Below are 15,219 nucleotides of genomic sequence, written 5' to 3' on the forward strand. Positions count from 1 at the left end.
GAAGGATCCATGTGCTGCTGAGAAGAAAGTGTATTCGCTCTTGGTTGGATGGTATATTCTATAAATGTCCGTTAAGTCTAAATTATTGATTGTGTTATTGAGGTCTGTGGTTTCTTTGTTCAATTTTTGTTTGGAAGATCTGTCCAGTGGTGAGAGAGGTGTGTTAAAATCACCTAGTATTATTGTGTTATGGTCTGTTTGGTTTCTGAAATTGAGAAGGATTTGTTTGACATACATGGATGAGCCACTGTTTGGGGCATAGATGTTTATGATTGTTATGTCTTGCTGATTTATGGTTCCCTTAAGCAATATGTAATGTCCTTCTTTGTCCCTTCTGACTAACTTTGACTTGAAGTCCACATTATCTGAAATGAGGATGGATACCCCACCTTTTTTGCTGAGTCCATGTGCATGGTATATTTTTCCCCATCCTTTCACCTTTAGTCTATGGGTATCTCTTTCTATGAGGTGAGTCTCTTGCAGGCAACATATTGTTGGATCTTTCTCTTTGATCCAATCTGCGAGTCTATGTCTTTTGATTGATGAATTCAGGCCATTAATATTCAGGGTTATTATTGAGATATGATTTGTATTACTGGTCATCTGGCTCATTTTATTTATTTATTTATTTATTTTGACACGACTTGGTTCTTCCTTTATTTGACAATTCCTTTAGGATAGTTCCTCCCATTGCTGATTTGCTTCTTTGTTTTTCATCTCTTCCTCGTGGAATATTTTGCTGAGAATGTTTTGTAATGCTGGCTTTCTTTTTGTAAATTCTTTTAGCTTTTGTTTATCATGGAAGGATTTTATTTCATCATCAAATTTGAAAGTCAGTTTTGCTGGGTATAAGATTCTTGGTTGGCATCCATTTTCTTTCAGGGCTTGAAAAATGTTGTTCCAGGCCCTTCTAGCTTTTAGGGTCTAGATTGAAAAATCTGCTGATATCCGTATTGGTTTCCCCCTGAATGTAATTTGATTCCTTTCTCTTGCAGCCTTTAAAATTCTGTCTTTATTTTGTATATCAGGTATTTTCATTATAATGTGCCTTGGTGTCGGTCTGTTGTAATTTTGTATATTTGGAGTCCTATAAGCCTCTTGTACTTGATCTTCCATTTCATTCTTCAGATTTTGGAAATTTTCTGATAGTATTTCATTGAATACTATCTGTTTCTCTAAGCCTTCCTCAATCCCAATAATTCTTAAATTTGGCCTTTTCATGATATCCCATAGTTCTTGGAGATTCTGTTCATGATTTCTTACCATCTTCTCTGTTCAACTTTGTTTTCAAGGTTAAATATTTTGTCTTCAATGTCTGAGGTTCTGTCTTCCAGGTGTTCTATCCTATTGGTTATGCTTTCTATGGAGTTCTTAATTTGGTTTATTGTTTCCTTCATTTCAAGGATTTCTGTTTGGTTTTTTTTCAATTATCTCTAACTCTTTGTTGAAATGATCTTTTGCTTCCTGTATTTGCTCTTTTAACTGTCGATTGGTGTGATCATTCAGTGCCTGCATTTGCTTTTGCATCTCGTCATTTGCTTCCCTGATCATTTTAATTATGTACATTCTGAACTCTCTTTCTGTCATTTCTTCTGCCATGCTGTCATTGGGTTTCATTGATGTAACATCTAGATTTGTTTGCAGCATTTTCTTTCCTTGTTTTCTCATATTGTTCAGGTATCAGTTGACCGCTCTGATATTGCAGATTTCCTCTATTGACTTATAATGTCCCTGAAGATATCTGGTATATCCCCTCTTAGCCTTCAGTAGCCTGAAGTCTTGGAGGAAGTTGATAATGTGGTGTTCCACAAGGAAGCTGACTCCCTAGGGGTGGTGGCCTTCCGGTGAGGTATATTCCCTGCTAGTGTGCAGAGGTACCTTCACTTGCTGACCAATGGTCATCCAAAGGGGAAGTAGGATGTGGGCTGATGCAAGGCCAGTTTGGGCCTGTGTCTCTGGTTTTACAGTCCTTGTGGGAGAACCTCACCCAGCAGGGAGGACTCACCCGGTGGGGAGGTCTCGCTGGTCAGTTCCCCTCCTAGAGGTTCCATTCAATTCACAACTACCGCCTGGGCTGGGCAGCCTTCTTCTGCACTGTTCCCAGGGACCCGGACCTACCTCCTGGGCCTGGAAGCCTCGCCCTTCACGGACAAATCTCCTTAGGCTGCCTCTCCTCAGAGAAGCTGCCTGCAGTCCTGGAGCCTTCACTCCGCTCCTCAGTTTGTCTGTGCGGCTCTTCCACCAAGAAGCCGCCTAGGTCCTGGGACCCTGCTCTGCACCTAATCGCCTGGCTATGTGGCCCCTCCTCTGAGCAGCCACCTGGAGCCCCTTATAGTCGCTCTGAGCCCCAGTGACCCTCCACACGCCTCTTCCTCCTGGTGTTCCGTGCGGTCGCTCTAAGTCCAAGTGACCCACCGCGCACCTCCTTCTCCACCAGGCAGTTACCCAGAGATCTGGTGCATTCGTCACGAGTCCCAGGAGCTCACTGTGCACCTCCTTGTCCCGACTGCCACCCGTAGCCCTGGTGCAGTCACTCTGAGCCCAAGCACCCCGCCACGCTCCTCCTCCTCCTCCAGACAACCCCCCTGTGTTTAGGAGCGCTTGCTCTGAGTCCAGACCACTCACCACGCTGCTCCTCCGGATAGCCGCCCGGAGCCTTGGTGCAGTTGCTGCAAGTCCAAGCGACATGCCGAGCCCATGCTTCTCTTCCTCTGGGCAGCCCCCTGTGTTCAGGGGTGGTTGCTTTCAGTCCAAACAGCTCACCGCGCACCCCCTCCTTTGGGCAGCCTCCCAGAGCCCAGGTGAGTTGCGCCAAGTTCAAGCGCTGTGCTGACTGGCCTCCTCTCCGATGCTCCCAGTTGTCCGTGTTCACTGCTCCAGCGGGGGGAGGGGTGTCTTCGTCGGACAAATCTACTTCACAAAGTTCCCTGCGTTCGGGGACTACTGCCCCATCCGGGATGCCTCCCCAACGGGAGAGACTCACCCGGCTACTTTGAGTTGGTCCCAAGTCTGTCTATGTCTCCTCTTCTTGAGTCCTGAGTCCACGCTGCTCCTCCGGATAGCCGCCCGGAGGCCTGGTGCAGCTGCTCCAAGTCCAAGCGACGTGCTGAGCCCGTGCTTCTCCTTCTCCTCTGGGCAGCCCCCGGTTTTCAGGAGTGGTCGCTTTCAGTCCAAACAGCTCACCACGCACTCCCTCCTTTGGGCAGCCTCCCAAAGCCCCGGTGGGTTGCTCTGAGTCCTAGTGCTGTGCTGAGCGGCCTCCTCTCCGATGCTCCCAGTTGTCCGCGTTCACTGCTCCAGCGGGGGGAGCAGTCTAATTTTTTTTTTTAGAATTTTAATTTTTTAAAAACTTATCTTTGCAATAGTAGAGAGGCTTTTTTTTTTTTTTTTTTTTTCCATTTTAATGAAGTAAAATTTTGTCATTTAGTTGCCTCCTGGAACAGCAAGACCAAGTTCTCGTGGTGGTCCCATGGGGACTGGTGGTGTTCTGTCATCTCAAATCAAAGTTGCTGATCGTCCTGTAACACAGCAAGGTTTGAGTGGAATGAAAACTGGGATGAAAGGTATTTGTTTTATGAAGATAAGTCTATTTTGTACAAAAATTATTATAGTACCATATAACCAAATCAGAACATATATATAGAACATACAATTCTTATTCTTTGATTCATAAAATTGTTGTGAGATAACAGCAAAATGAATATGAAAACACATTGTAAACTAGTAAGTTATAAACATGAGTTATTTTGATATTTGATATTCACTTTTCTGAATACGGAGCTTTGTTGTAATTTAAAGGAATTCAAAATAGTTTGAAAGAAAGCTTAGCATTGAAAACAATTTCTAGCATCATATAGCAATATTCTGATATACTGTTTGATAATTTTCATATGAAAATGATGCTATTAAAATACTGGCATTTATAAGCAGTGAGTCAAGAAATGTTCCTTTTTTCAAATAATTGCTACTCCATTCTAATTCTTAAATAAGGAAATAAGGCTAGCACATAGGTCTCTACTGAATCTCTCATTATGCCTCTATTTAGAAAGATAACAGTCATTGTATGTTGTGTTTGTGATCTATATAAGCAAATCTTGATATTTTACAAATTGTGTAGAATTTTAATTTTTTTTTTAGAATTTTAATTTTTTAAAAACTTACCTTTGCAATAGTAGAAAGGCTTTTTTTTCCCCCATTTTAATGAAGTAAAACTTTTTTGTGAAAAGTTCTTTATTTTCTCTATTTCTGACAAGTGACTGGGGACGTAGTTCAGTGAAGAGTTACCTCAAGATGACTGTACTGTTTTATAATTTGTCATGCCTTTCAGGAAACAAATTTTCTTACTTATGAATGAATGAGCTCACTAATATTAAAAAACAACTGATTATATATAAATGATTTTAATAATTGTAAATACTATGAAAAAATGAAGCAAAATTATATAGTTGTTTAACTAGTCTTTAAAATATATTCAAAGTAATGTTTAAATATTTAATATTATTGGAAAACATTAAGGATACAATTGATGTGTCAGATATTTATACTGTATGAATTTCTTCAAAACGGACCAAGTATAATTTAAGATGGTCAGTTTCTACCAGTATACTTCAAAGCCTTACATGAGAGAGTTCAGATTGTTACCACTATGCACCACTATCTGCTGTGACTTTTGTTCTTAGTTGTTCTAGTGTCCCATTTCCGGTTATTATAAGCCATTTCCCCTTTCTACTAAGAATAGACCTTACAGGCAGTACTCTCTAGACTGACTTCTCACACTTTGCAAGGCATTTCATCCCTTGTAAGATTTGGGACATTTAACGTAGGAATACTTTTTTGGGATTATTTGTTATTGTTTTGTTTACCATGCTGGGGATCAAACCCAGGGCCTTGCACTTGGCTGGGCAAACATTCTACCCAGCTATGCCCCAACCCCCTAGGAATACTTGCTTCATTCTCCTGAAATGTAACATACGTTTTTAAACATCTCTGAGAGAATTTTGGACAATTGTTGTCTCTTAGAAATATTTAGGAATATGTGCACTCTCCAGTATCTAATAGTCACATGTAATACTCAAATTAAATTAAAATTAAGTAAAATGAAAATTCATTTCCTTAGTAGCACCAGCCATATTTCAAGTGCTCAATAGTTACATGGAGCTGCTCTTAATTGGACAGTGCTAATATATTTTGTTGGAGAAACTTCTTTTGGGCAACTCTGTTTTAGGCTCCCTTATGCCCAATTTCCATTTAGTTAACCTGTCCCATGAGTCTACTATCTTAATAGTATCACCTCATCCCATCTTTGTGGTCTTAAAATATCATCTTCAAATATCATGATTCTAAGCTATATCCCCAGCCCATTAGTGAATCTTCTTACTGTTTTGGGGCATTCATTAAAACTCTCAGAACTGTGACATGTAATCTGGTTATGTTTTGGATTTGCTATTTTGCTGGCATTTTGAAACTGAACACTAACATGTAAACATTTTTTTAGGTCCCCAGAGGCAAATTTTAGACAAATCTTATTATCTTGGACTTCTTAGGTATGTTAAATAAACATGTCTTTCAGTGAGTGATCATGAAGTTTTATCTGTGGTGCTTATCATAATAATTAGATGTCTGTTGATTTCTAAGAATTATTTTGTAGTCTATCAATTTCTTGTTAATTTGGCTATTCTGTAAAATAGATATGATAATACAGTTAGATTAAAATTTAAACTTTTATGTATTTGCATATATGTGAGCTGTATATTTTGTCTCAATCTGTTTGTACTTCTATATCAGAATGCCTGAACCTGTGTAATTTAATTATTATGGAAATTTATTTCTCTTAGTTCTGGATGTTAGGAAGTCTAAGATCAGTGTGCTCATAGGTTCAGTGTTTGGTTCAGGCCCGTTTCAATAGATGGCCCAATCTAGTGTCCTTCCTCACATGATAAAAGAGCAAAACAGGGCCTACCTAGTTCCCTCCAGCCCTTTTATAAGGTACTCCCTAATCCCATGTTTGAGGGCACAGCCTTCCTGCCCTCATCACCTCTTAGGCTCTACCTCTAAATACTATTGAATTGGGAACACATACATTCAAACCATATCATAAAGTTTACTGTTTTCATCTAATGATAAAAATAATGTTTTAACATGTATCGTTGGAATGTCACCAGTTACACCTAATAAAAAAGGAAAAATATATATACTTTTTTATGACACCCTAATCAGCATGGGGTTTTAGGTAAATATATGATTGGTCAGTTGCTAAAATATGACATAATTTTAATTAATCTGTAAGCTTTGTCATATGTCTCTTAAATGTGTAGCTCTAAATTAAGAACTTGTCATTTTCCAGCTCCAAATTTAGAATTTTTTGTCATTTTCTACCTAACCATTTCTCTGCTTGGATTTCCTACTGTTCTATCTCGGTTTTCCTATTTTATTTTCTTTTTGGCTCCTCATCTGTATCTTCTTTTTTTAAATTTTGTTTTACTTTTTTTGTTGTTGTTGTTAATTGTAGGTGGAGACAATACCTTTATTTTATTTTTATGTGGTACTGAGGATCGAACTCAGGGCCTCATGTGTGCTAGGCAAGCGCACTACCACTGAGCCACAACCCCAGCCCCCATCATCTGTATCTTCTTTCTCTCTTATTTCCATTTAATTTAATCCATCCTATCATGCCTTAAAAGCCTTGTTTTCTTTCTTAGTTTTTTTGTTTCTTAATTACCTTGATCATTTTGATTCTCAAAATAAAGAAAGGGATAGGTTTCTGCCATCTTTCCTTAAAACTAAGGTTAGTAACAAAAATAGTAAGTCCATCGTATGTATAATGTCTCTGATATTCAGTGACATTTTAATCAAAAGAAAAAGAAATAAAACAATGCCTGCTTATTACATTGCTTCTTTTTAGGTTTAGTGCTTCTGCATCAAAGAATACTTCTGTTTGTGTAATTGTTTCTCTAGAGCATTAGTTCTCAACTGTGGTGATTGCCACAAATATTTGGCAATTTTTATACACATTTCTGATAGCCAAAATTGGGGTTTTTACTGCTGGCATTGAGACCAGGGATGCTTATATACATACAGTAGTGCACAAGATAGCCCTCTACCACAAAGCTATCAGTCACTGACCTAAATTGTCAGTAATGCTACTATAGAAAAATTGTAGCAATTATAAGGATGACAGGAATCTACATCTGTTTGACTAGGTTTTAGTTCTCTTCCTTTTCTACCTTTCTTAATGATTAGAGAATCTATGTCAGTTTCTCATCAGTTGAGTAGAATCAGATGAGATAGTCCTCATTCTTAGTCAAATAAACCATTGAAACTTCTTTTCTTAGCAAATTTCACACTAGTTATATTATTACATATTTTGAAAAGTTTGTTTTGTTGAATTAGAAAGTTTTTCTAGATTAGAAGTATGACTGACTTTCCTTTCTTTTCTCTATAGAAGTAAAATAAGTGAACTTACAACTGAAATTAATAAACTTCAGAAAGAAATAGAAATGCATAATCAAGAGAATTCAGTGTATTTGTCGTATGAAAAGAGGTAAGTAACTTTGCAGTTAAAATATGAAACATTTTTATTATGTACTTTTACTACTGAATAAGTATTAATTTAATACTCATAAGTATTAATTTAGTACTCATTATATATCCATAAAGAATATGAATTAGTAGTTATCCATGATGTTTACATGAATGTATTTATTTTATGCTTGCAGGGCAGAGACTTTAGCTGTTGAAATCAAAGAGTTTCAAGGACAACTAGCAGACTACAACATGGTATTTTCTCTTTTCTGAATTTGCTTTGAATATTTTCATTTTTTTAATAGCTTAAGAATACATGAATATATACTTATGTGAAAGATTCAGTCTATAAAATGTGTAGAGAATAAAGTGCCCCTTTCTTTTCTCCTTCATTTTCCTCCCCAGAAATTATTTGACTTATCAGATTGATATGTATTCTTCCAATATGTTTTAAAACACATTTATTTATGAATAGAATACACAAACACACATGCTTTTTTCCCCATAATGATACTAAAATAATAATTTAAGAAATACTAGAATTTATAAGCACCAGCAATGCCACTATTTTAAAAACACATTTTACTCTTTTATGGAATGTTGCCATTATGAAATTTTTAAAATTTTACTAGTTAGCACACCAATTACTTCCATCTGTATGTTTTATTGTGTGTGTGTACTTTTTGCCAAAATAGAGTGTGTAACATAAACACAGTTCCACCAAGTATTCTTCCCAGTGTGAACTTTAAGTAAAAACAGTTGCTTTGGAACTACAATAACTGCTTCAATCCTTTGGGTGTTGTTGGTTCCATGAAAACTTTCATTGTCAGAATGTTCTTTCTTCTGATTCCCTGGGACATTAGACAGCAGTGGTTTCTGGATTTAATGAAAGTGATACACTTTTATCTGACTACTCCTATTAAGAATGATTACATAAATTATGGGGCTGGGGTTGTAGCTCAGTGGTAGAATTCTTGCCTAGCAAGTGTGAGGTACTGGGTTTGATTCTCAGCACCACATGTAAATAAATGAATAAAATAAAGGTCTATCAACATATAAAAAAATTTTTAAAAAGAATGATTGCATAAATTCTGATATACCTACTTTATATTTTTACATTTTGCTTATCAATAAAATTTTGCTGATTATGGTATATTTTAATTCTTAAATTTTCAGAACCACACAATCCATAACAAACATTTTATAACATCTAATATTCAGTGAGATTTTCTTTAGTAAATGTTCTATTCTAAATATGAGAGAAATATCCTTGTAAGATAGGAAATGACAGTAGATGAAAGTAATTATTAGTTATGCTGATATGTATTTGATAAATTAATAAGGTGGGCATAGTGGTGAACACCTGTAATCCCAGCAACTCATGAGACTAGGGCAAGAGGATTCCAAGTTCTATGCCAACCTCGTCCATTTAGCAGGACACCCTTTCTCAAAATAAAAAAGGCTGGGGATGTAACTTAGTGATAAAGCTCCTGTGGGTTCAATCTCCAGTTTCACAAAAAAAAAAAAAGAGAGAGAGAGAAAGAAAAAAAAAAAAAGATTTTAATAATGTGTAAAATATACTGTTTATAGGTTTAATGAACTAACACATAATAAATAGAAAACACTTAACTAGGAATCTGCCCTACAATTAGAATTTAATAAATACTAAATCTTACTAGCACTTATGTACATAACAAATGAGAAAAGGTGATATATACTAATATATCCTACATTAATAAAGCTTAGTCTTTTATCATCAATTACACTTATACTATTTGCTTTCAGTGTTTAAATAGTTTGATTTCCTGTTCAAATTCTGGTTCTGCTACTTCCTAAATTTCTTTATCTGTAAAATGTAGATAATAATATTTACTTCATAGAGTAATCTTAAAAACTAAATAAGTTAGTACATGTAACAGTGTTTGGCACAGGTAAATACTTTGTGTTAGCTATTAATATCATCATCCAACTTTTTGAAGTAGATTTACTACTGTGTTTTCCATAGATTCCCTTGTTGATTTTTAAAAAATTTTTAGATAAAGAAAGATGTTCTACATTTTCACTAGTGTAAACTGGAAAACCCATTAACTTTCTTCTTTCCTAGGAAAAAAATAAGAGCGACAAATCTGACAAACTTTAATCCTTTCTAGACCCTTATAAACTAAGCTATCTTTTCAGAGCACCCAAAGCTGTTCAAGGTATGATCTGCAGGAAGAATATTTCACTTTTGCTCATTTTTCCACACTAAAACTGTAGTTTACTTTTTGATCAAGTGCATTGTATATATTTATTTAGTTAACTCAGTATTTTATCTTAGAAGGTAAGATACTTAGAAGTATTTGTACTTAAATTACTACTCATTATGTGAGCTTGAATTACCTTTACTATGAATTATATAAAAAGTTAAGACTAACAGAATGTGGGTTTTTTGTTTTGTATTTTTGTTTTTAGTTGGTAGATAAACTTAATACCAATACTGAAATGGAAGAAGTAATGAATGATTACAACATGGTAAGAGAATTTATAAATATAAGCAATAGATTTACAAAAATAATATCCTCCAAAATAAAGCATTTATATCTAGAAATAGTTTGGTAAAATCTTTTGGGCCTTAGGGATGGGTATTACTTTGATTCTAAATATCACTGTTATAGTTGAGCCCCCTTAGTTGCTCTTTTTAATTTCCTTCTATTGAGTGGTTCCTTCAAGTAGATGCTTCCCAGTCTGTCCACCAGGCTCTCAGCATTAGAGTGCCTTCTATATTGCTAGTATATACATTAGTTAAAAATTCTTCTGTTTTATTTTTTGTATAAGTGGAACTGAGTACTCAGTAGAGGTAAATGGCACCTTTTCATAGTTTTAAGGGAGAAAAATGAGTAGATATGATGTCAGATATACTGACCTTTGGTAAATGAAAATTGGTTTTCATTGTATTCAGATTAACTATTTGTTAGAAAGCAATGAAATGTTAATAGCTATCTTATTTTGATTATAAATATCTGAACAAAAATAACATAAAGCTCATAACTTATATAGCTTATAATTTATTTACATAACCAGAAACTATTTGGTGAAAATGTAAAATTTATAAAATTACTCTTCTAAATTTGAGGTTTTACAACCATGATAATTTAGTAGATTATTTTTATGCTTAGAATACAGTAGACCTCACACATTAAAAACTGTGCTAGAAATAAAAACTAAGGACTTCTTTATATGCTTTGTCAGTTATTTGGGATGTGTCCAAATTCTAGTCTAGATACGCACAGGTAGTCAACTAGGAATACTCATGTAAATACTGAGTGATGTAAGACCAAAACTCATGCTGGTTCTAAATTCTTCACATTATTAATCATATGTTTATTGAAAACCCAGCAAATTCTTGAGATGCTGTTGTATAAATTGAGGTTACATTGATATTTGACAGATCACTAAAGAAAAATGAATATTTTTGGCATGAGATTATGATGCTTATGAAAACAGCTATTTCTTTTTATCTTACGGTGTTCTTTGTTAAATGAAACAATTACTATAGTTTTTTTCAGGATTCTTGTATATGGCATTAGGATTATTATAATAACCTCTATTTGGTTCATAACCAGAATTACCTTTAAAGAAAGCATTCAGTAATGGTTACATTTTTATCACTAACTTCTGTGTGTTAACTGTTTTTTCAGCTTAAAGCTCAAAATGACCGAGAAACTCAAAGTATGGATATCATATTTACTGAAAGACAAGCGTAAGTTTATTCTATTTAAAAATAAGATTCATAAATGAGTTTTTCTATGTAGTTTAACTAGTGAGGTTTTTATTTCCTTAAAGAAGTTTTAACTTTTTTCTTATTGCCTTTTTAAATTTAAAAATAGATATTTGCCGTGGAAATTTTATTTTTGTACATGTTATCTTCATTTATCACTAAGCAACAAACTCTATGTGAAGAAAATGGCTATATAGATTATATATAAACAACTTCTACGCCTAAGAACCTAAAATTTAAGATAAGAATATCTTTATATTTACCATTTCTAATTTTAACCTAGAATATTAAACAAAGTATGATATTTAACCCGTTTGATAAAAGATACATTATAATAGGCTATTTATATTTTTATTAGTATTGCTGATAGTTATATTAGTATTCTATATTGTATTTGTAGATTATCTGTCTTTATATATAACCTATCTAAAGTCTAAATACCAGCTAGCTTTGACTTTGTTATTAAATTAACTGTGACAGTGGCAGTAATACATACAAAGATAATGAGTATATGTAATTATTTTTCATCAAAGTTTTGACAGTAATTAAATACTATATAGTACAACACAAACATAAAAGATGAGCTATTTTGTATAAATATACACATAAGCACATTCTGTACCCAAAATGTTTTAATATAAATCTGTTTGAGAGTAAGGATAATTACTAACAAAAATCACTGAAATTCAGTAAGAGCAAATACACTGTCATGTTACTTCTGCATAAACAGTAAATATTTCATGACAGACAGCATACTGAAATACAATAATAAAACATTTAAAAGATAAATGTAATTCCACTGTTGATTAAATGAGAAATCATTTCTTTTTCTCTTATCATTTGATGCTGCTGTGAAGTGCTTTTATTTTTTGTACTAGAGATTGAACCAAGGGGTGCTTAGCTACAGAACCATATTCTCAGTCTTTTTTATTTTTTATTTTGAGACAGGTTCTCACTAAGTTTCTTAGGGCTTCATTAAGTTGCTGAGGCTGGCTTTGAACTTGAGATCCTCTGCCTCAGCCTCTTTAGCCAGTGGGATTGCAGGCATGCACCACTTCACCTGACTTGTAAAGTTCTTTCTAAAAAATGGAAAATACTGGTAGGGTCTTTCCTTATACAAAGATCCATTCTTGGAGACCAAGTTCTTAAAATCTTCTTCCCTCCCTCCTTACTTTCCTTCCCTGCTTCCTTCTGTTTCCCTGGTTTGAAACCATTTATCAAATATTTATCATTTACTGTATATAAGATACTTTCCTAAATTTACCTAAAAAAAACTTAGGAACATAAAAACCTTAAAGAATTTAGAACAGCCGGGTGTGGCAGTGCACGCCTGTAATCCCAGCAGCTCTGGATGCTGAGGCAGGAATATCTTGAGTTCAAAGCCAGCCTCAGCAAAATTGAGGCTCTAAGCAACTCAGTGAGGACCTATCTCTGTATAAAATACAAATAGGACTGGGGATGTGGCTCAGTGGTCAAGTGCCCCTGAGTTCAATCCCCAGTACCAAAAGCAAAGAGTTTAGAACATTTGAGTCCCCATTTATCCCATTATCTCAAAAGTTATATTATACCTAGGTCAGATATGTAAATATTATATCTAAATCTTTTACAGATTTTAATCTGGAAACATATTCCAAGATTATAAGTTTATTATGAATATCGCAAATTTTTATGTGTTTGGTTAATTTGATTAAAGAAAAATATTTAAATATGGTAATTTGTTCTGAGATATATTTGTAGTTTGCATTTAAGCTTGAAGTAAAACAGATTCTTTTCTTTTTTAAGCAGAAATTTAAATTAATAAAAAAATTATTTTTATGAAGATTAATATGTACTGGGATAGGTTTATTTCTTGTGTAAACAAGATGTAAAACATCTCGGGAGGTAGAGTTGTAGCTCAGTGGTAGAACACTTGCCTGGCACCTGTGAGGCACTGGATTTGATCCTCAGCACCACATTAAGAATAAATAAATAAATAATAAATAAATAAAGGTATTGTGTCCATCTACAACTAAACAAAAAAAAAGAACTTAAAAAAAAAATCACAATAACGCAAGAATGTACCTTGACTCTGCATGTTCAGAGACTGGGAAATGTCATACCTTATTGAGAAACCAGGTGGAGAAGCTTCTGTTTTCATTCTTTCCTTTTAGTACCATCATTTAGTGTGGCATGAAAATCTGGTTCATTATGGGAAACCTATCCAAACTGGTTATTCATGTGCATGCTTGTACTAATGGTTCTCTTCCAATTCTGATGTCTACATTTCTTAGTTTGGGATTAGTCAAAATCAGTTCTTTAAAAACATATGTAATCATAATTTTATACCCACTTATTTTTATTTATTTAGTCAGATATTTATTGAATACCCAATATATAATGATAAGAAGCTCTTGGGTTTTAGAGATTAGATACAATCTTTGCTCATTTATATTTCATTTTACTACATTTCTCAAATATTAATAATTGTATCTTATAGTTAGCAAAGATAGTCTAACAGAATGATAGATTATTTAGGAAAAAGATACCTTGTATCCCTATAATTATCTCATTCTTAAAACAGATTTAAAACAATGGTAACAGATAATATTAGACAAAATATTCATGTCCTTTATTGAAAACATGTTTCTATAAACAAAAGCAAATATGCATTATAAACATGAATCAGTTCTTCTATTTCAGAGGGTATATCATCCTAAACAGTTTTTATTTCCCCAGAATAGATATTTGAACTGAATTTGCTATGTATATAGCTTTTAAAATGACTGTTCTACAGTTCGTGACAAGATGTACATTTTTAGTTTCTTTTTCCTAAGAAATTATCATACACGCACATTTTAAAAACTTTATTATAGAGAAATTTGAACATACACAAAATAGCATACCCTTATGTGCCCATCTCCCAACTCTTTCAGCACATAAATAACCTTGCTCCATCCAGCTTTAGCTACTCTTCCTTATCACTTATTATGATGAAGAAAATCATGTTTCGTCCATAAGTATATTTTAGCATTTTAGAGATCTTTTTCTCTAAAAAAAAAACAGATAAATACACTTAATTTCCTTGTATGAAAGATTAAAATTACAGATTTTGCTATAGTTTTTAATGTCACTTAGCATCAATGAGTTGTTAAAATGATATTTACAACCAGTTAATTATAAGGGAATTGACAATAATGACTTTAGATAAACTTTTCCTATTATAGTCTTAGGGCCAGTGTTTTCTAGAGTATGTTCTTTGGACTATTAATTGTGCTAGGAGCTCTTAGTAGGTGCACCAAGTTTAAAAAGTTCTTAATATTTGTCTTTTAAATAATGAGAGAGCAGTTTAGCTTAGTGAAGTCTCAGGTAAGTCCTACATTAAGGGACCTTGTTTCACTTTCTTTAACCTCAGTGTCTTCTATAGTAATTTGACCATTTGCCTTTTAAATTTTCTCTATTTTCTTTCTTTTTTTAAAATTTTTTATTTATTTGTGTGTGTGTGCGCGCGTGTGTGTGTGAGAGAGAGAGAGACAGAGACAGAGACAGAGACAGAGAGACAGCGACAGACTGGGGATTGAACCCAGGACATCGCACATGCTAAGCAAGTGCTCTACTACTGAGCTACATCCCATCCATTTTTTATTTTATTTGCTTATTTGGTACCAGCGATTGAACCCAGGGGTGCTTAACCACTGAGCCCTATTCCCAGTCCTTTTTATTTTTTATTTTGAGACAGGTTTTTTTGCTAAGTTGCTCAGGGCCTCTCTAAATTGCTGAGGCTGACTGTGAACTTGTGATCCGCCTGCCTCAGCCTCCTGAGCTGCTGGGATGACAAGTGTGCACCACCATGCCCTGCCCAGCCAGTTTTAAAAATTTTATTTTGACACAGGGTCTTGCTGAGTTGCTTAGGCTACCTTGAACACAGTCTTCCTGCCTTAGCCTCTGAGTGGCTACAGGTGTGC

The 15,219-nt window shown here is 34.4% G+C and overlaps 1 protein-coding gene across 3 annotated transcripts in view; it reads left to right on the forward strand.

Annotated features, from left to right (window-relative positions):
* IFT74 (intraflagellar transport 74) overlaps positions 1 to 15,219 on the forward strand; it is an 82,392-nt gene that overhangs the window by 20,106 nt on the left and 47,067 nt on the right. For 2 of the 3 annotated variants that reach the window (XM_079112348.1, XM_079112349.1), the window contains exons 3-8: positions 3,428 to 3,563; positions 5,495 to 5,543; positions 7,442 to 7,540; positions 7,716 to 7,776; positions 9,973 to 10,032; positions 11,199 to 11,260. In XM_079112348.1, coding sequence (XP_078968474.1) covers positions 3,428 to 3,563; positions 5,495 to 5,543; positions 7,442 to 7,540; positions 7,716 to 7,776; positions 9,973 to 10,032; positions 11,199 to 11,260 — 467 coding nt within the window. The remainder of the gene's footprint in view (positions 1 to 3,427; positions 3,564 to 5,494; positions 5,544 to 7,441; positions 7,541 to 7,715; positions 7,777 to 9,972; positions 10,033 to 11,198; positions 11,261 to 15,219) is intronic. The other variant, XM_079112350.1, reaches the window with a different exon arrangement.

This window comes from Sciurus vulgaris (genome assembly GCF_902686455.1).
Source record: "Sciurus vulgaris genome assembly, chromosome: 15".
Classification (NCBI taxonomy): Eukaryota; Metazoa; Chordata; class Mammalia; order Rodentia; family Sciuridae; genus Sciurus; species Sciurus vulgaris.